The sequence below is a fragment of the Mustela putorius genome, unplaced genomic scaffold (genome assembly GCF_011764305.1).
Source record: "Mustela putorius furo isolate JIRA1106 unplaced genomic scaffold, ASM1176430v1.1 tig00003845_pilon_pilon_pilon, whole genome shotgun sequence".
NCBI lineage: Eukaryota > Metazoa > Chordata > Mammalia > Carnivora > Mustelidae > Mustela > Mustela putorius.
In genome coordinates this window covers 92,198,195-92,221,093 of record NW_025421998.1, presented here as the reverse complement: position 1 = coordinate 92,221,093, position 22,899 = coordinate 92,198,195, and the positions used below count along the sequence as shown (strand labels likewise).

At 36.5% G+C, this 22,899-nt stretch overlaps 1 protein-coding gene, 1 non-coding gene and 1 pseudogene across 5 annotated transcripts in view; 1 reads left to right on the top strand and 2 right to left on the bottom strand.

Annotated features, from left to right (window-relative positions):
* The window catches only part of UBN2 (ubinuclein 2), an 85,971-nt gene that overhangs the window by 43,820 nt on the left and 19,252 nt on the right, over positions 1–22,899 (bottom strand). For all 4 annotated transcript variants that reach the window (XM_045063034.1, XM_045063031.1, XM_045063033.1 and 1 more), the window contains exons 3-6: positions 8,369–8,470; positions 4,017–4,154; positions 3,055–3,158; positions 310–799 (exon numbers count right to left, since the gene is read on the bottom strand). In XM_045063034.1, the coding sequence (XP_044918969.1) occupies positions 310–799; positions 3,055–3,158; positions 4,017–4,154; positions 8,369–8,470 (834 nt within the window). The remainder of the gene's footprint in view (positions 1–309; positions 800–3,054; positions 3,159–4,016; positions 4,155–8,368; positions 8,471–22,899) is intronic.
* On the top strand, positions 2,392–2,680 carry LOC123387051 (annotated as a pseudogene).
* LOC123387112 lies at positions 19,336–19,390 on the bottom strand. The gene has a single exon (XR_006601470.1). It is a non-coding gene; the product is annotated as a U7 small nuclear RNA (small nuclear RNA).

The window sequence follows — 22,899 nt, the reverse complement described above, 5'->3', positions numbered from 1 at the left end:
CCCTCTTCCTCTGCTCCTTCCCCCTCACACTCAATTCTGCAAGCATCCTCTCACTCTTTCTAAAATAAATCTTTTTAAAAATTTTAAGATGAAATAAAATAATAAAACAGTCACCCATATATGTTGCTGTAACTATTCCTACTTCAAATCTAAGACCTATACATACAGCCAATGCCTAAAAGGAAATACAGAAAATTCTAAGTTGTTTATATGGGTGCTGGGATTGTGGGTTATTACTTTTGTCTTATAGAAAGCATTTATTGTTAAGTTTACGTGGCAAATAAGAAACAAGGGCATTATTACACTTACTACACGGAGGTCGTCAATGCGTTTTTCAAGAAGAGCAGGTAGACCCTCTGGGAGTGTAGGCACCACCTTGGGCATAACCTGAGAGGCATAGGTTGGCTGGGTGGTGTTTCCATTCTCTCCCCCTGACTCGGAGAGGGGGCTACCATCAGAAGCAGCATCCAGTAATCTGTCAAAGTCGAAATCATCTAGCATCTCTAGGGCATTTTCAGCTTCCTGAAACAGTTCATGTTCATTTGTGCCAACAAAAATAGGGAGGTCCGGATCAGCACTGTTCAGATTTAAGTCCGAGACGTCATTTCCCAATGCTACAGCAGTGGAGGGGGGTTTATTCAGAGAGGAGGATGTTAAGTTCACTGGGACTTTGGGGTTAGGCTCCTTCTTTAATGCATCCTTCTCTTTCTGAAATTTTCGTATCATGGCAGCTAGAGAAAGAGAATCTTTATAACGTTTCTTCTTTTTTTCAGACTTGTGGGAATTTAGAGCCACAACTCTGTGAAGAAAAAAGTCATCCATTAAGCTATGTAGAATTTTAAAGTTGAAAGCCCCATATAAATAAGCAGGCATAGATCATTAAAACAATCATTTGATATGTGGGAGAGCAAATTTCTTATTAAATTATCCTTTTATCAAAGCGTCTTTCTCATCATCTGGATGATGGGCACTGAGGAAAGGTCGACAGGTAAATGGTCATCAGAGTGAAGAAAATGAATGGACTGAAGTTAACCAAAGAAACAAATCAGAATGTAGCTCAGGTTTATTAGAGAATATGAAGTTAAACTTACTACTGTTTTTGGAATGTTCACATTCTTAAGCACTTCTATAAAGTGGTCGCCTAAGAAATAAACCAAGTAAAGAAATGCACTTTCGCTGAAAACAGAGTTGCCTTACAACCAGAGAAGCTCACACAAGTACAACTTCAAACTGATACTCCAGGTAGTTTGTGCTACAAGCTGCCAAAGAAATGCAAAATCTTTCTAGACCCTATTCTATCTGCTGCTGCGTTCTGATCACTTTCACTTTCCATTCCGGGATTAGCCATGTGAGGCAATCATATACGTGTAATTTCCTGTGACAATGTTCTCCCTAGAGAAACCATGGGGAAAAGATGGTTTCAGTTTAGTTACTACTCTCTCTAGAAATCTTTCCTACATTCTATGGCTTATATGCTTCTATATGCACTACAGAATCAAAAAGATGATTTGTACTTTCAAGGCAAGCCCATGTTTCATTAACCGTTACATACTCCAAATACAAATAGAACAATACCTGGTATACAACAGGTACTTAATAAAGATTTGCTGCATGTATAAGTTATGAATTTGAGAAAATGACAAATTCAATAAAAGGCATTATAGACTTTGTTCCCAAAGAAGTTTACTTGTAAATAACGACCTTTTAATATATTCACTAGTAATCTGTATGTTTTTCCTTAATTACTTAATGACTCCAAAGTCACTAAAATCTCATTTTACAGGAGGGTAAATACCTCCCTACATCAATCTTTTGAATACTGATAGGCCAAAATGCAGATGCACCTCCCCTGGCAAGGAGGGGAAGAAAATCCAGCCTCTCGTAGTTTCTGTCCCTTAGTTCTCCAAAAAGAGTCATAGAGAAGCAAGAGCAAATGGTAATTTTATGAATGCATAGTATAAACATTTTATTCTTATGACTTAAGTCTTTTTAAGAAATTCTACTTGATTTTTAGAGATAGTATCATTACCTCAAATTATAAGCATGAAGAGCTAAACAAATGCCTTTTTAAATAGTAAAACAACTATAAATTGTTCACACAAAGACTACTGCCAATCCTCAATCCCCAGGCATCTAATAAGCTTAGTTTTAGCACAGAAAGTTCAAAACAACTGTTTACGGCTTATACCATCTTTTCAAACTGATTCTTGTTGGTAAGAAGTTGTAATGAGCAAAATACTTAATAAATGAATGTGTAACTCTGATCTAAAGCACTGTGAATCTCTAAAATGCTAAGCCCTTCTACTTATCAATCAATAAATATTAATTAACTAAAATTGAAGATGACAGATTGAATATTGAGTGTCGTGAGAGGTCCAACTGCTGTCAGACATGGCCCACAGACATGGGCAGGAACATGGCCATAGCAAACTGGAACTTCCAGATTATAAACAATGGAGGACAGAAGGAAGACCATTAGAAACTGTCCAGGAGAAGCTGGCTGCACGGACCCATGGGGCCGCAATGAAGCTTGGAGATACACCGGTGCTTTTGCAAACAATGTTTCCTTTGTTGGTGCATTATTAAAAGAATTCAAATGGGGATTTGCTGCATTTGTGGTAGCTGTAGGAGCTGAATATTACCTGGAGTCCAAGAATAAAGATAAGAAGCATCACTGAAGATATTACCTGGAAATATCTTTCTTTTTTTTTTTTTAAATACCTGGAAATATCTTAAAGGCTTCTTAAATCTCTTATAAAAATAAGATTTCTTCAATGTACTTGTCTGTGTGTTTCCCCTTAAAGAATACTAGTAAAATTTAGTAAAGAATACATGTGCAAAAACACCCCCAAAACCTAAGATGATAAAACTTTCTACTTACTAATACTTATATCAAATACATATAAATATTATTAAATATAAGTTAACAATCATTGACATGTATAAATAGAGTATTAAATTAGACCCAGCAAAGCTGAATGAATTAATGCTAAATATATCTTTCTAAAAGGGCAGCTGGTCATCTATGACCCTATGATGTTTAATTTTACATACCCCAATTGCTTGGGTACTTTTTTCCTTGGCTTCTTCTCCTTTTCCCCCTCCTCTTTCCGCTTCCGCTTCTTCATTTCAATGTCATCTTCTTTTATTTTGGGAATCTGCAAATGATAGAAGAATGTATCACTTATCTGAGTATCAATGCTTTACTCTTTTGATGGTATCAATATAGCATCCAGGGTAGTTTTCTCTCAAGGTTCAGTGTACATTACAAGTGCTTGTAATAAATGCAGATTCTTGGGGTATACGAGCACTGTGTGGTTTTTAACAAACATTCTGGTCATTCTGGTACAAGTAAGTCCTTTGATCACACTTCAAGAAACACTTAACTAGAGGCGCCTGGGTGGCTCAGTGGGTTAAAGCCTCTGCCTTCAGCTCAGATCATGATCCCAGGGTCCCGGGATGGAGCCCCACATCGGGCTCTCTGCTTGGCAGGGAGCCTGCTTCTCATCTCTCTCTGCCTGCCTCTCTGCCTACTTGTGATCTCTGTCAAATAAATAAATAAAATCTTTATAAACAAACAAACAAAAAAACACTTAACTGAGGACACTCTTCATTTCCTGTAACAAGGTATACATTCCATACAATTAGCTTTATAAAAGACATCTTAGAAAAGGTAATAGCTCTTCACCATTTCTTTTCTTCCTTTTTTTTTTTTGTTTTCGCTTTTCATCATTTCTATACCAAGTCTTAACTTATCCTAGAAACTTACTCTTATCCCCCAAACAGCAGATTATAAGACCACATATGGAGAGAGAAGTTTTAAAAGAATACAATTCTCCTTTGATGTAATTATCAATTTCCCCTTAACTACATAATTTTACCTTAAAGCATGTAAATAACTACAGATTCATTAAACAATGGTTAGCATTTGATTTTTCCTTATATTCACAAGTAAATAAAAAAGTACACCCTATTAACTGAACACTCATTACTACTGCAATGCTGGATAAACTTACTTTGGGTGGCTTGTGCTTCTGGTTGTCTGTATTATCTTCTTCTTCAGTATCTGAAGCTTGGCGAAACTGCAGTGTGCCAGTGTTGATGTAAAAGCCTCCATATTTTGTTGTTAGAGAAGCAGGAACTAACTCGTCATACTGTATTTTAAAAAAAAAAGGTCTCAGATACATCCTATTATTTTTTTTTTAAGATTTTATTTATTTATTTGACAGAGAGAGATCACAAGTAGATGGAGAGGCAGGCAGAGAGAGAGAGAGGGGGAAGCAGGCTTCCCGCTGAGCAGAGAGCCCGATGCGGGACTCGATCCCAGGACCCCAAGATCATGACCTGAGCTGAAGGCAGCGGCCTAACCCACTGAGCCACCCAGGCGCCCCAGATACATCCTATTATTAATTCTATAAATGTATCAAAGAATCAATCACTTGTCAGGACCTTCCTTACATCCTAACTACAAAACTGCATACAATGAGGATGTTGGTGGAATAAATTGAGAAAAAGTTAGTATCTGAGATAAAAATGAGCCTGGATTACTCAGTATTTATAAATAATGGAAATTCTGGAATAACAGCACAAATTCTATCATCTGCTGAGAAAAATTTAAAGATCACTACTACTATTCTTAATGATAAATTATTCTTTTTTTGTTTTATAAATCTTTATTTATATATATATTTAAAAGATTTTATTTATTTATTTGACAGAGATCACAAGTCGGCAGAGAGGCAGGCAGAGAGAGAGAGCAGAGAGCAGGCTCCCTGTTGAGCAGAGAGCCCAACGCAGGACTTGATCCCAGAACCCTGAGATCATGACCTGAGCCGAAGGCAAAGGCTTTACCCACTGAGCCACCCAGGCACCCTACTTATGCATTTTTTAAGTGAGCTCTACACCCAAAATGGGGCTCAAACTCACAACCCAGAGATTAAGGGTCACATGCTCTATCTACCAGCCGAGCCAGCGAGGCACCCCAAGAACAAATGATTGTGATGAGAAATTAAATCAAGTTAAAACAGATGATTAAACATTCAGGCAAAGAATAAATTTCATTTCCCAACATATCAGTATATAATTTTATTCATAAGAAGATTATAAAGAATAACAAAGTTACTTCTTGTGTCTTAGCTCTAAGCTATTAGGTAGAAATTTTAAAAACAAAAACAGCAGAGTATGTGTTTAAAAAAGGAGAAAACTAACTGCCCAGTTCATTAAGCATACAGTATAAAGAGCCAGGTACTTGGCTTGAGCAAGAGATGAAAATTACCTAAACTAGACTGAAGGTCTGACCTAAAATATCACTTAAGCTGATGTCCTCTAAGCTTGGATTTTAAAGTTTATCACTTCTCACCTGATGAAAATGGACAAAAGCAAACATTAAATGAAGGTCAATCTTCACCAAATAATGGGGTCCTAGGTGGTTGAGAAAAAAGGAACTACTTATCTAACAGAGCTACATACCTGCTACCCCAAAACTCTACTTACAGGCTCTTCATATTTAGTATTTTTAAGAAAGTCAGATTTTTAAGGAGAATCCTTTGCCATGGACAAGGAATATACAGCATGTACTAGTTACTCTAAGAATCCTAAGGCTAAGTACAAAAATTTTGCTTTTAACTTGTATCCTTTTCAATTAAATAGTGAATAGAAAAAGAAAGAATTTCCAGTTACTCACATTGAATCAAAGAGAAATGAAGCAGGGGGGAAAAAAGGAATGAATTGCTTTCTTATTGCTTCATTTGATGGGCTACTATAAAGATCTATGGGTAAAACCTTCAGAAAGAGTCCAGTACTATCTGTAAGCAAAAAAGGGATGTGAAGAGTAGAGAATGAAAAGTGAAATGACTCTGTAGTAATTATTTTCTGGAAATGTGTAATTGCGACAAACACATCTGTACTTTTCGTTTACACTGCTTTATAATTTATAATGCTTCTTCATATAAATTATTTCACTTGGTCCTCCTAATACCTTTGAGGCAAAAAAAGACAAGTATTATTCCCATTTTATAAGTGAAAACCAAATTTAGAGGTTAAGAACCTTGCCAGAATAATTTTTTAAAGCTTATAGTAGAGACTCTGGCTGTATTTCAAACTATCCACTATATCAAGCAGCTTTTCTGACAGGAAACACATTCATCACTACATTAAAGGGCAACATGGTGTTGTCCATATCTGTATGCTGCAGTGTTTTACTAAGCTTCCCCTATCGGAACACTCTTCAGGAGAACAAGCTCTTTATGCATATTTAATTTAGCCCTTTAAGTAGAATGCGTTAAGAGGCAATGGAATACTGAACTTGAAAATCAGAAGGCCTGGATTTAGATCCTTTGGCAATGAACGGCAATTGTGACCCAGAGGAAATCATTTAACATTAATACTTTGGGGTTGAGTAACAGTGACAACATTACTTACTTCAGAAAGTTCTAGTGAAATTTAAAAGAAACAACCTAAATAAAAGTGTTATTCATGCCTGGTATTATAATTTATTAAATAATAAAGAAAAACATTTTCTTTCAGTCTTTAGAGAATCTGGCAATATCTGTAAGACTAAAAATAATCTTCAAAAAAATTTATTTTCAGGTATTTATAGCAGTAAGTAGTGCATGATTCTGACAATTAATTAGAACCAGATTATTTAACTCTCTATCAAATAATGACAAACAGTGAAAGCTTACTGGTAATACAATCAATGAAAAGAACAAAAAAATCATTTGGTTGGATTATAATTGTCTGTCTGAATTATCTCATAAAAAGAACCCAATAATCTGTTAAAGATAACAATACAAAATTATTTGGCAAGTCAATAAACAGGCTGTATTCTAATTCAATTTCCTCTTACAAAACAGGAAACTATCTCGTCCTCTAAATGTCAACAATTAATTCTAAAATTTTTAAACAACTTATACCTACAAACTTTGTCCTTATTTATTAAAGCAGTAGCTTTCAAATTCTCTTCACCACCACCCAAGAGGAAAATACACATCAAAACCCAGTGCATGCACACGCACACACATTAAAAACCTCACATAATCTACTATGATTTGCTATGATAGCTCCTATTCTAGTCTACTTCATTTTCATTAAAAATACTGGCCACACTCTCTATAAATTGATACATAATCCAATTATGGGTTGCAAAAATCAGTCTGAAAAAACACTTTATTCAAATATTCCGACCATAGCAGAGAAAATTGGGTAATGTTAAAAGATCTGCTTAGAAATCTTTAGAAACCTAGTCAGGTCTAGAATCTAGGAATTTTGACTTGTGTTTCATATCAAGGTCAAAACTCTTAAAAACATTCCATCCTTCAACCTACAAAAAGGTTTGTCAACTTTTCTGGTAACAAGACTTCTCAACCCCAAAGAGCATTGTCAGTATTTTACTCCTATAGACCAGGCTGTCTGGTATGGTAAACCAGTTTATGTCAGGACACTAAAGTAACTCATGAATATGATAGGGTACCCATGATGTCTCCTGCTGGAAGTTCTACCTATCACTTTCCTACTACTGAATGCCTTGTATTCATCTGTATAACCAAGCAGTGTAGTCACAGGAAAAAGAAATACTAATTTGTGGATAGTACTATAATGCTTACCCTGGTGTCACTTTCTGTATATTCTAAGAAATCACTGTACAATGCAGAGGATACCATAAGTCCAGGATTTAGATTATTCTAGTGCATTGAGAAGAATGTAAGAACATATACCTTATCTACTCCCAAACACAGTACGTCTACTTTCACTTGCTATGTGATCAATGGACTGCTACAGTCCTTAAATGCTTTCCTAAATTCCTCTTCATTTTGTAAGAGAAAGAGGACTCCAGGGGAAAAGCTGTAGGGCTTGATCAAAACAGACAGCAATAAAGGCTGGCATTCAATCAGCACCAGTGCAGAAAGGGCTGGCAGCAGCAACAAAATTGAAGTACATTTTAAAAATGTCTGCCAGATTAACTTCAACCTAGTAGCTCCAATCTTCAAGTTCATGTGGTTCTTATCTAAAAGCCATTTGAAAATACACCTGCCCCCCGCAAAAGAAAGAAAATACACCTGCCCAAGTTTGGGAATATCAATAAAAATTCAAGATGTAAATACCCTCGATCAATAAATCTCACTGCTAGAAATTTATCCTATACGTATATTTGCACTCTATAATTAATCTTACATATTTACTCAAGTACACAAAGATAAACATACACAGATGCTCAACTGTTTGTAAGCACATAAAAGTGAAAACAATTCAGATGTACATCAACAAAGGACTGGTTAGTAAAAACAAATACTGAACTATTTTAGTAACTTTATCCTTGACTTCTACCCCAAACAAAGAATTGCTGCTATATTAAAGATACATTACTCACAGCCTCTGAGTTATCAATAAATGGATCTGTCTCATCATAGCCAAAGCCTATATCAATTAAATCTTGAAGCCGATCCTTCCGATGTTTACGGGGTTTCCCACCCTGCAAAAAACAGATATGTCAGACTGATATCAGTATTCATGCTGTTTCCATAAATTTAAAAAAATAACTGTCGGAAGAATTCCAAATAATTTCTATAGATAATCCCCCTCTCCAAGAGGTTGAATTTAACCCCCCCACACACTCTGAATGTTAAATTGTGCTTAGGGACTTGCTCTCAAAGAGTAGAGTATGAAAGGGAAGGGAAAAAGTAACTTTATAATGAAAAACCTGGCCAACATGACCTTGGCAAGGTAATCAAGTGCAACAACATCATGTAAGTCATGTTGATAGCGCTGTACCCTTGGTATGTTGCGATAAAAATGGCACCTTTGTGGTCTTCTCACAAAAGCCTACATGCCCAGGTAACCATGAGAAAATATCATACAAATTAACCATAAAAAAAAAAACAACAGGCAGGGGTGCCTGGGTGGCTCAGTGGGTTAAAGCCTCTGCCTTTGGCTCAGGTCATGATCTCAGGGTCCTGGGATCGAGCCCCACACCGGGCTCTCTGCTCAGTGGGGAGCCTGCTTCCTCCTCTCTGCCTTTCTGCCTACTTGTGATCTCTGTTTGTCAAACAAATAAATAAAATCTTTAAAAAAAAAAAAAAAACAGGCAAACTAAACTGAGGGACATTGCACAAATAACTGACCAGTATTCCTCAAAGCTTATAAGGATAATTAAAAACAAGGAGAAAGCTGATTAACTGTCACAGTCTAGGTGAATTCAAGGAGACATAAAAACTGAATGTGATACAGTATTCTGAAAGAGATTCAGTACCTAAAAAGAACATTAGGGCTAAACCAGTAAAATCTAAATAAAACATGGAGTTTAATTAATTGTAATATGGCAATGTTGTTTTGTTAGCTGTAACAAATCTACTATACAAACCTAAGATATCATGGGAGAGAGTGGGTAAGAAATATATGGGAAGTCTCTGTATTATCTTTGTAACTCTTCTGTACAAACTACTCATAAATTTTTTTAAACTCCCAGAATTATACACATTAAACATAAAAGAAAATGAAACATGAGTACATGTATATACACGAGTATATATATACTCATGAAACATGAGTACATGGTATACGTGAATAAGATCTGAAATCTAGTTAACTGTATTGTACCAATGTCAATTTCCTATTCTTGGTTACAACAGCTATGTAAGATATTGGGAGAAACTGGGTGATTGGTACAAGGGGACCTGGACCTCTCTGTATCATATGTGCAACTTCACGTGAGTCTATAATCTCTTTATTTTTTTTTAATTTTTTATTTTTTATAAACATATATTTTTATCCCCAGGGGTACAGGTCTGTGTCTATAATCTCTTTATTTTTTTTTTATTTTTTTATTTTTTTTTAAAGATTTTATTTATTAATTTGACAGAGAGAAATCACAAGTAGATGGAGAGGCAGCCAGAGAGAGAGAGAGAGAGAGAGGGAAGCAGGCTCCCTGCTGAGCAGAGAGCCCAATGCGGGACTCGATCCCAGGACCCTGAGATCATGACCTGAGCCGAAGGCAGTGGCTTAACCCACTGAGCCACCCAGGTGCCCCTATAATCTCTTTAAATAAAAGTATTTTAGGGGCGCTCGGCTGGCTTAGTCAGTAGAATGTGTGACTTAATCTCACGGTCATGGGTTCCAGATCCATACTGAGTGTAGAGTACTTAAATAAATAAATGAAAACTAAAAGAAATTTTTCTTTTTAAAAAAAAAAAACAACAATTTAGGGTGTCTAGGTGGCTCGGTTGGTTACATGTCCAACTCCTGATCTTGGCTCAGGTGTTGATCTTACCATTGTGAGTTCAAACTCTCCACTGGGTTCCATGCTGGGCATGGAGCCTACTTAAAAAATAAATAAATAAGGGCGAATGGGTGGCTCAGTTGTTTAAAGTGTTTGACTCTTGCTTTTGGGTCAGGTCGTGATCTCACAGATCATGGAATTGAGCCCTGTGACAGGCTGCATGGTCGGTAGGGAGTGTGAGGATTCTCTCCCTCTGCGCTGGTCACCCCACTCTTTCTTTCTCTCTCTCTCAAATGAATAAGCAAACCTTTAAATAAATAAATATATAAAATAAAGTAAAACAACAACAAAACAAAAAGAGCCTGTTACGGTACATCCCATTATTCATGTCCCACTTTTTTTTAAAGATTTTATTTGAGAGATTGCAGGCAGGAGAGCACAAGCAGGGTGAGCAGCAAAGGGAGAGGGAGAAGCAGACTCCCGCTGAGTAGGGAGCCCCACATAGGACTTGATCCCAGGACCCTGGGATCACGAACTAAGCTGAAGGCAGACACTTAACGAACTGAGCCACCCAGGCACCCCTATTCATGTCATAGTTTAGAATTCTTTACAATATTTACAAAGAACTCATTTTATCTTAGGTATGAATGTTACACGTAGGCTAAAAGTTATATATAAGCTTGTTATAAGTAGTTTAAGTGAGCAGGACTATTATTGTGGCACTACTAAAACAAGTGCTTAGTTCTATCTTTAAGACTTAATGTAGATATTCAAATATACTCACTTGAATTTAACTATACTCTCTAAGCATCTCCTCCCTAACACCCCTTGACCCCTGACTTTTTTTTTTTTTTTTTAAATTAGCACAGTAGTGGGCCACAGGGAAGAAGATGTTCAGAAAGAGAGAAAACAGTAGTAAGCTGTAAGGATTCTGTCTACCAACATATCACCACGGAACCAGAGTAAGTCCACCAGAAAGCATGGGATGAAAGATGTGAATCTCTTACTCAGTTTCAATTCTCAGTGTGTCTTTCTTCTAATGGTGAAAGATGGGTTAAGTTGTGTGCAACACGGCCCTTAAATAAAAAACTGCTCTGGGCATGTGGGTGGCTCAGTTGGTTAAGCGGCTGCCTTCAGCTCAGGTCATGATCCCACGGTCCTGGGATCAAGCCCCACACTGGGCTCCCTGCTCAGAAGAGAACGTTTTTCTCCCCCTCTCTCTGCCTGCCACTCTGCCTACTTGTGCTCTCTATCACTCTGCCAAATAAATAAATAAATAAATAAATCTTTTTTAAAAAGAAAAAGAACTGCTCTATCTTCTTTCCATGAAAAGAAATAATCTGCTTCAGTGTTTGATGGAAAAAATGGTTATGCTGGACCTGCTGAGAGATGTCACCAACATGGTAACCATCCCTTTCTCAATAATTTGTAAAAATATTTCAGACTACATGTTACATTTGTGTTACATACAGATGTTAAAAAACCTAACCCCCATAAGCTATGACTTCATCATATTCTTTCTGGGGGACAAAACAACACTAGATCATTACCACCAAGAAAGTCATTATGGTGTGAGATAAAGTAGTGGGTTCCCATGTTTTTGATTTTACAAGTCAGGTACATTTCAAGAACAATTCTGAAGACAGACACAGGGTGACAACCCTGGTTTCATTTTGCTAAGCAAGGTCATTAAAGACATAAGCTCACAACAATAATCCTTCTTAAGAAATACTAGTTGGCAACCTTAAACATATAGACACATATGTAATATATATACATATACACACATATACACAGCATGTGTGTGCCTATACGCAACACACATAATAAATTTTTCTTATATTTCCCATTTGTCAGGTCTGCAAACTGGAACCCTTACAACTAGGTTATAGAACTACCGTTAGAATCAGAAATAAAACAAAACAAAACAAAACAAGAAACCTTCCAACAAAACCCAAAATCAGAAGTCAGGGGACAGAAAGAGGTATTTCTAGGACAGGAGTTATTCTGTTGAGAAAAGTCACATACAAGCAATTAAGTACATGAGAGACTGTTTCACCCAAAAAACAGAGAGTGAGCTCTAAAAAGAATACAAAAACCCAAAGATGCATAAAAACTAATACAAAAATATCTTAGCACATGAAAAAATACAAAAACAAATGAAGAATACTAGCTCTGCCACATAGTAAATATATTTAAAGTTATGGGAGTTAGCAACATGAAAAAAGCCACATGTGATAAACCCACAGCTAACATCATCCTCAACAGGAAGAACGGAGAGCTTTTCCCCTATAATCAGCAACAAGACAAGGAAATTCACACTCACCACTTTTATTCAACATAGTACTGGAAGTCCTAGCCACAGCAGTTAAGACAAGAAAAAGGAATAAAAGGCATCCAAACTGGTAAGGAAGATGTAAAATTTTCACTATTGTAGATGACATGATACTATATATAGAAAGCTCTGAAGAAGGGGCACCTAGGTGGCTCAGTAGGTTAAGCCTCTGCCTTCGGCTAGGGTCATAATCTCAGGGTCCTGGGGTCAGGCCCTGCATCAGGCTCTCTGCTCAGAGGGGAGCCTGCTTCTCTGTCAAATAAATAAATAAAATCTTAAAAAAAAAAAAAAAGAAAAGAAAAGAAAACCCTGAAGACTACCAAAAAACTATTAGAACTGATAAACAAATTCAGTCAGATCTCAGGAAATAAAATCAATTTACAGAAATCTACTGCATTTCCTTTTTTTGTTTCTTTTTTAAAAAAGATTTATTCATTTATTTGTGATAGAGAGAGAGTGAGGAAAAGGGCACAAATGGGGGGAGGGGCAGAGGGAGAGAATCTTCAAGCAGACTCCCCACTGAGCAAAGAGTCTGACAGGGGGCTTGATTTTGTGACCCATGAAATCCACTGGAGCTGAAACCAAGAGTTGGACACTAAACCAAGTAAGCCACCCAGGCACCCCAATTCATTGCATTTCTATACACTAAAAATGAAGCAGTATGAAGAGAAATTAAGAGAACAGTCTCATTTGCAATTGCACCAATAATAATAAAATACCAGGGAATAAACTTAACCAAGGAAGTGAAAGGCCTATACTCTGAAAACTATGAAACACTGATGAAAGAAATTGAAGATGATGCAAATGGAAAGATAAACAATGGACTGGAAGAACAAATACTGTTAGAAGATCTATACTACCCAAAACAATCTACAGATTTAATGTAAACCCTACCAAAACACCAACAGCATTTTTCACAGAACTAGAAAAAATAATTCTAAAATTTGTACAGAAGCCCAAAAAGACCCCAAAGCAAACTTGAAAAAGAAAAACAAAGCTGGTAGTATCACAGTCCCAGATCTCAAGTTATATTACAAAGCTGTGTACTGCTAGTGATCAAGACAGTATGGTATTGGCACAAAAACATACATATAGATCAATGGAACAGGATAGAAATCTCAGGAAAAAACCCCATTGTTATAAGGTCAATCGTCAACAAAGAAGGCAAGAATATACAGTGGGAAACAATCTCTTCAACAAACAGTGCTGGGAAAACTCGACAGCAATATGCAAAAGAATGAAACTGGACCAATTTCTTATACCACACACAAACACTCAAAATGGATTAGACAGTGTTGAGATGTAAAACCATAAACATCTTAGAAGAGAGCACAGGCAATATTCTCTCTGACATCAGCCACTGCAGCATTTTTCTAGATGTATCCCCTGACGCAAGAAAAACAAAAGCAAAAACAAACTATCGGGATTACAACCAAATGGAAAGCTTCTGCAAGGCCAAGGAAACAACCAACAAAACCAAAAGAAAACCTACTGAGTGGGAGAAGATATTTGCAATGACATACCCAATAAGGGGTTACTATCCAAAATGTATGAAGAACTCATAAACCCTGACACCAAAAAAACAAATAATCCAATTTAAAAATGGGCATAAGAAAAAAAAAAAAGGGATAAGACATGAACAGACATTTCTCCAATGAAGACATAGGGATGGCCAACAGACATGTGAAAAGATGCTCAACATCATGTATCTTCAGGGAAATGCAAATCAAAACCACAATGACGTATATCTCACACCCGTCAAAATGGCTAAAATAAAAAACATGAGAAACAACAAGTGTTGACAAGGGTGTGGAGAAAAAGGAACCCTTGTGCGCTGTTGGTGGGAATGTAAACTGCTACAGCCGCTCTGGAAAACAGTATGGAAGTTCCTCAAAATATTAATAATAGGATTACCATTTGATGCAGTAATTCCACTACTGGGTATTTACCCGAAGAACATGAAAACTGTAATTCAAAAAGATATATGCACCCCTATGTTTGATGCAGTATTATTTATAATAGCCAAATTATGGAAGCAGCCCAAGAGTCCATCAGTAGATGAATGGATAAAGATGTAGTGTATACGTACGTGTGTGTACACACACACACACACACACACACACAGAGGGATATTATTCACCCATAAAAAAGCATGAAGTCTTGCCATTTGTAACAACATGGATGGATCTAGAGAGCAAAATGTTAAGTGAAATAAGTCAGAGAAAGACGAAAACCATAAGATTTCACATGTATGTGAATTTAAGAAACAACAGAAATGAACAAAGGGGTAAAAAAAAAAAAAGAGAGAGAGAGACAAACCAAAAAATAGACTTTTAACTATAGAAAACAAACAGATGGTTACCAGAGGAGAGTTGGGAGGGGTGTGAAATAGGTGAAGGGGGTTAAGAGTACACTTATCTTGATGAGCACTGAACAGTAAACAGAATTATTGAATCATTATATTGTATACCTGAAACTAATGTAACACTATATAGTTAACTATACTGGAATTAAAATTTAAAAATTAAATTAAAAATAAATTATGGGAGTTAAAATCATTATACCAAGAATATAAGAATAAACATAGATGCACAACAATGTTCAGAAACTTACCCTAGTATGTAAGAATTTAACATGAGAAAGGCAACATTACAACTCAGTGCAGAGTAATTAATAGATCAAATAAATGGAATTAAAGATATTTGTATCATCTAACAAATTATAAACTTTTTAAATTCTGGTAAATTGGAGAAGAAATAGGGCTGCTCAAGTACTGCTACTAACATTATACCAGAAACTCTTCTGGAAAGCAATCTGAAAGAATCTGCCAAGAATTCTGCCATACTCTCACATGTTCTTCTTTTGCTTCTTTATTTTCCAAACTTCTTATGAAGTACTAATGTCATAATGGAAATATACTAAAATAATTTTTAAAACCTTTTACCTTATTTGACCTGATTAATTCTATGTAAGCTTATTTTGAACCACTACTTAGATCCAACAATATTTGTTAAGAACTTATGCTACAGAAAGTCGTATGTTGGGGTGCCTGGCTAGCTTAGCCAGAAGAGTATATGGCTCTTGATCTTGGGGCCACGAGTTTGAGCATCATGCTGAGTGTAGAGATTACTTAAATAACTAAAATTAAAAGAAAAAAAGTAATATATTAAATATCAGAAAGTATTTAAATTTAAGATAAAAAGATGTAGGGAAGCAAACTGTAAGAGACTCTTAATGACAGAGAAACTGCAGGTTGATGGAGGGAGGTGGGTAGGAAGTGGGCTAAAGGGTGATGGGCATTAAGGAGGGAACTGGTGATGAGCACTGGGTATTGTATGTAAATGATGAATTACTACATTCTACTGCTGAAATCAATATTACTCTGTATGTTAACTAATGAGAATTCAAATTTGAAAAATAAAAATAAAATATAATATATCGATAGAAAAAAGAATTGAAATTTAAGTATGAAATTCCCATCCTGAAGAAACTTAAAATAAGACAACCTAATCAACAAATTAACTAAGTGCCTACCAAGTGCCACTCTTCATGGATTTTATATTATTGCAGACAGGAAAAAGATTAAACAAATAATTACAGTAATGATAAATTGTAGAAAGGAAAATATAGCTAGTACTAGATCTTTTTAACAGAGGACTTAACCAAGGCTTTCCTGAGATGCTGATGCCCAGATAAAGATGAACGGAAGTAATCACTTGAGGAAGCCACTGAAAGGATTAGAACAGCGAAGTAACCTGACAAGGTCTGTGCTTGACAAAATGAATCCCACTGTTGTGGTGGGGAATGAACACAGACAGGAAGGAAATCAGTAAGGCAGGGAAAAGATTCAAGAGATTTGCAAGAAAGTCCTAAGTTACAGGGGGATTAAAAGTATACTTAAGTACCAGTGATGACGATGATGATGATGCTGCCAGCTACTACTCATCAAGTGCTAACTTTGCATTAGCACCTATTTTTTTTTAAGATTTTATTTATTTATTTATTTGAGAGAGGGAGAGAGAGAGAGAAAGAGAAAGAAAGAATGCAGGGAGAGGGGAGAAGGAGGCTCCCTGCTGAGCCAGGAGCCCAACCGGGGCTTGATCCCAGGACTCTGTGATCATGATCTGAGCTGAAGGCAAATGCTTAACCAACTGAGCCACCTACGTGCCCCGCATTAGCACCTATTCTAAGTGTAACTACCTATTATTTCATATTTGGCAAATGGGAAAAGCTAAAGCGTGGAAAGGGCAAATAACCTAAGACCATAGGGACAGTAACTGAGCCAATCTTCAAGCTCATGACTATCTGACTTCAAAGTGTCATTCTATTAAAAGTTCTACAAAAGAAGGGTATTTGGGTGGTTCTGTCGGCTGAGTGTCAGACTCTTGATGTTGACTCAAGTCATGATCTCAGGGTGGTGGGATTGAGCTCCCCAAGCAGGGAGCTCTGCAGTCAATGGGGAGTCTGCTTGAGATTCTCCCTGTGTTCCTCACCCCTACTCGTACTTGTTCTCTCTAAATCAATCTTTTTTTTTTTTTTTTTTAAGTTCTATAAGAGAAGTTATAGCACCTCTGGGGTCATTTTCCCACTTGGAGACACCTGAACTCAATACCAAAAACTGAAACTGGTGTCCCCACTATAAGTCACCTCCAAATTAGCTTCTCCCACTTGACATTCCGACTTTATTCATCCTATTTTTCTGCCTTACTACTCCACTATTAGCTAAAATTTAAAAAGACTGATGATACCAAATGTTAACAAGGATGTGGAGCTAATAAGCTCTCCTACATGGCTGGTGCAAAATGGAAATAGCCATTCTGGAAAACAGTTTGGCAGTTTCTTAAAAGTTAAACATACACTTCCCATATGACCTAACAATTCCACTCTTATTATTTAGTCAAGAAAAATGACAACATATGTTCACACAAAGACCTGTATGCTTATGTTCAGAGCACCTTTATTCATAGCACCCAAGAACTAGAAACAACCCAATATCCATCATCCAGTGAACAGATAAACTGTGCCACATCCATTTAAAAGGATTACTACGCAGCAATACAAGGGAAGGAACTGCTGGTAACATGCAACACAAGGCTGGATTCATGCTAAGTGTAAGGGGCCAGGCACAAATGACTTTAAGATTCACATTTTTAGAAAACTCTGGAAACAGCAAAACGAAAACAAAAACCTATACAGACACAAAGGAGATCTAAGATTGCCAGGGACCAGGGGTAAAGGGAGAGAACTATTTGTAGAGAGGCAAAAGGGAACTTTATGGGAAGATGAAATCGTACTACATGTTTCTAGTCGTGGTTATACGACTGTCATTTGTCAAAATCCATAAAACTGTACAATTAAAATGAATTAATTGTATGTACTTAAATTATCTTCCATAGTTCTGATTTTTAGAACCCCTCAAAATGATTTCTACTTCAACTCTCTCCCCACAAACCTTTGTTCACGTAAACATTCACATCTAAAACTTCCTTTCCATTCCATCTGTCATTGCTATGTCAGCCATTGTTTTTCACTTAAATGCAATGAATGCCTTAATCAGCCTCTCTTCCTTCATTTATCCTAACTTATCCTGCATAATATAATCATAAAATACCAGTTCCTATCATTCCCCTGCTCAAAATGCTTCAGAAGCATCTCAACTAGAAAATAAATCCAAAACACTTAATATGGCATTAATTAAATGCCTTCTACATATTGATTTAAACTACCTTTCCAACTTTTTCTTACAATTTTCCAACTTGAACACTTTGATCCATTCAATCTCTCCGTCCATTCTCCTCCTAAACACACTTACGCTTATCTTTCCTCTGCCTTCCCCTTACTGTGAATAATTTCTTACTCCTCTTTGAATTCTCCCACCTTTCCTAACTAGTAAGTTTTAAACCTTTTCTCCTTGATGCTTTCTACTTAAAATCAAAATGATCTTTTTCTGCTCTCCTAACATATTTTTTTTTCTAGGCATAACTAGCTGCCTGTAAGACTTACCTAGGGAAAACTAAAATGCAAACAGGTTCTCTTGGAATGGGCACAATCACACATACGCAGAAGTACAAATAACTTAATGCAAAACTAAAGAGATTCAGGAACATTTAAGTCTAGTCAAGGTGATCAGCAGTTACCACTGGAAAGTGTAGCTGCTATTAACAGTTATGAGTCCATAATCTAGTATATGCAATGAAATGGCTAATTAAGTAAATGTGAATCAATGATAGTAAACAAAATGGCTAAAGCTTCACTTAATAGTAACAGTATTACTCTCAATAATAATTCTTTCAAAAAAGGATCTTACAGGTCTAAGATCTTTACCAAGCATCCTATCAATTATAGCATCATAACAATAATGAAGGTATAAATTACATATACTATGACACATGCATTCAACGTTAATAGCCATTTAAAAATAAGGCGGAAGAGGAATATTCAATAATACAGAAGGCAACAAAAGCAGATTACCAAATGCTATGTACAGTTAGCCTAGACACAGAAAAGGTAATATTCAATAAGCATTTGACAGGGTTCAACTTAACTGGTAATTGTGGAGATGATATTAAAATAGTAAGATCTTGCTTTTTTAATTCTCATACAAACAGAAGGATCTCATTTATGAGAAACACAACATAGCAATATGTGCCTATAGATGTATATAAAATGCTCAATGAATTCTAACAAGCAGATCACATGGTTATTACCAATAGGGAAGGGGATACAATTGGAGGCAGTGGTAAAGGAAGATTTTGTCTTAATATGTATTATTTGGATTTTTTTCCCCTTTGGTTCAGGAACTGGAAACCTCCTAGACAAACTGTAAAAGAGCTGTAACACTTTGAATTCATTTTAAATAACAGGAATGTATCCATGTATTACTGGGATGTTTAAAAATAATTTTTTTAAGTTCTAGAGAGCACATCTGTAAGCATACAATCATTTTTTTTTTTTAAGATTTTATTTATTTGAAAGACAGAGATCACAAGTAGGCAGAGAGACAGGCAGAGGGAGAGGAAGGGAAGCAGGCTCCCCGCTGAGCAGAGAGCCCGATGCAGGACTTGATCCCAGGACCCTGAGATCATGACCCAAGCCGAAGGCAGAGGCTTTAACCCACTGAGCCACCCAGGCACCCCAGCATACAATCATTTTTAAAAACCCTGAAAGGATATACATCCAACCATTAATAGTGGTTAATGGCTGGCAATGGGATTACAGATTAGGTGATTTTTATTTCCTTCCATTTATCTGTATTTATATATTCTTTTATATTGAACAAAATCTTTGAAATATGTAAATCCTTACATAAATCTATCTCTAGGAAAATAAACTCCAACAGTGATTATTATCTCTGAGGACAGAACTGGTTAGCTGGGAGTTGGGAACAGGAGGGAGATTTACTTCACATCATATTCCCTCTGTACCTTTTGAGTTGTTGTTAAGTACATATCACCTATTCAAGGGTTTTATTTTCTTAGGTCTGGATCACCAAATGTTCAATACCATTCGGGTTTTTACTCCCAAATAGGTTACGCTTCCTAGACCCATGTTGGGGATTTACTAGTCCCTACTCCAAATTAGGTTCTGCTTCCTAGTCCAATGGTGGGGGAAAAAGGTTTGGACAAGCTGTACTTGACACACTCATTCCTGAGTAGCTCGTTCTTAATTTCCTCCCCAAGAGCCAGGGTTAAATAGCCTTTCCTCTACCTATCAATGGCTTTCTGCCAAAGCATTTACTGTCAGGCATATTACAGTCCCTTCCTTCATCAGAGAGGCCAGCAGAGTAGAGTTTTCTGGCCTCAATTTACTTCTCCTCATCTCCTGGCCATCTTGAAAACACTTCTGCCTTGGCTTGCTCTTTTTGCCGCACCTCCTTTTTTCTATTCTCCACTCTCTAGCTTCCCAATTATGCTCAAGTCCAGTGATATGCAAATGGTATGAACTGGAACCAGACGCTGGAGAGTTGCCCAAAAGACTATTCACAAATATTAAAATTTCACCTAAAGGAACTCAAGATGGACTGGCAAAGGATCGTATTATAGTGTCCTCCCCACTAGGCCTGTTTTGGACTGGTCTCTTTTCCAGCAGCCTTAGCAAGGAGACTGCCTGCAGTAGAATCACAGTCTTAACTTGATAAATTCCCTGGACCAATGCAGTTGTTGATGTTCCACAGTTTACATGATAAATGCCTCTGATAAAAACACAAAGCTTATTTTCCAAATTAAAAAAGAAAACCTTGAGTTTTGCTACACCTAAAACAACCCCCTTTAAATCTATTCCCCTAGGGTACTGGTTTACTATGACTCAAAAGAAAATGACTTACTGACTCATTAGTACCTGTTTAACCTGATAATCAGTGTTTCAAGCCAATGCTGCCTGATTGCACTATAACACTAGCTGGAAAACAAACAAGGGGCACCTTAGTGGTTCAATCAGTCGGACATCCGACTCTTGATTTAGGCTCAGGTCAAGATTTCATGGGTTGTTAGACTGAGCCCCATGCTCATTGGAGTCCACTTGAATATTCTTTCCTTTTCCCCACTCACTGCTCTCTCTCTCTCTAAAATAAATAAATAATCTAGAAAGGAAGAAAAGAGAGAAGGAGAGAAAGAAAAACAAGATGTTCCTAGTATAGGACACCCCCTCCCCCAGCAGATGCCTCCAGGTAATAAGAAACCTAACTAATAAGCAATGTTCATTGATCACCTATGGAAGACAGGGGAAACATGATACTGAATGCTAAGACTCCAGTCCTATAACTGAGAAGAAAACATCTCCTGGTCATCAAGATTCCTTATTTGTCCCAGCCCAGTGACAACCTTATCCTCCACTTCCGTTGATTTCCTTAACCTACCGATGGAAAAGAGGACAAATTTAAGTCAGTGAAAAGAGCGCCAAGAGCTGACTTAACAGCACAGATAAAGAATAAACAGATTTCTTTAATCACCCGTTAGGATACAGGGCCTTCCTTCCAAATACTCTAAAACTGCTGATTCTCGATTGTTCCTAATGGATTTAAGGAAGTTGAAGAGAATTTATTCAACTCAAAGAGGGCAAGGAACTGAAAGGGCATGTCATGGCAAGCGATTACAACTGATAACTGCAAAAGAGAAAGCTATTACTTAAGAATTTTCCCCTGTACTGTATTTAAGAACCCCCTAACCTCAGTTTGTTTGAAAAGGTCATGATGTTTTTGCTGAATGTGTAGTATCACTCTATATATAGTAATGTAGTTGCCCTATAAAAGCTAAGTACACTGGTACTTGTGCTTCATTAAGTAGAATTTACTTTGTGGGGGTGTTAACAACTATTTATCCAACCTGTTTTACTCGAAGTCCTACCATGTTGATCTTTATGGACCAGACCTAACGTAAGGCCAAAACATACAGAGGAAAACCAGCCAAGGAAGTTCCCAAGGAAGCACTAACCCCTCACCAACTGTAGATGATCATCTAATATAAATAACCAGAGAATTCTTAAACCTCCCAGGAAGATCGCATAAATGTTTTCTCACATCCACTTGTGTCAGTCTCATATTTGAGGACACTTTTTAAACAACCCAGAATTATTTCAAGTGTAAAAGCATATTTCCTTTCCACTCAATTGAGTAGTATTTACTTTGAAGAAGTCACTCATTGGAAATTATCAGTTATTCCAAATATTGCTATTTTCTTATTGCAATATTATTTACAATGACCAAATTATGGAAGAAACCCAAGTGTCCATCAGTAGATGAATGAATAAAGATGATGTGGTGTATGTACACACACACACACACACACACACACACACACACAGAGGAATATTACTTAGCCATAAAAAAAGAATGAAATCTTGCCATTTGGGACAACATGGATGGATCTAGAGGACATAAAGTCAGTTAGAGAAAGACAAATACTGTATGATTTCACTATATGTGCAATTTAAGAAACAAAAGAAATGAACAAAGGAAAAAAGAGGCAAACCAAGAGATTCTTAAGCATAAAGGAACAAACTAATGATTACCAGAGCAGAGGTGGGGGTGGAGGGAAGATGGGTGAAACAGGTGAAGGGGATTAAGAGCATACTTATCAAAATGAGCACCTAGTAAAGTACAGAATTGTTGAATCACATTTTGTGCATCTGAAACTAACATAACACTGTCTGTTAATTATACTAGAAATAAAATCAAATTTAAAAATATTGCCATTCTTTAAAACATTATCAGGACAAAAATCAATTTTAAAAGCCGAAAAACAAGAAAATCGACGTTTTATAAATATACTTTGTTTCTGATTTAAAACAGTAATAACTCCATTTGAACTGCTTTATTTAGAAGACTGCTCAGAATTACTTTATACCATCAAATATA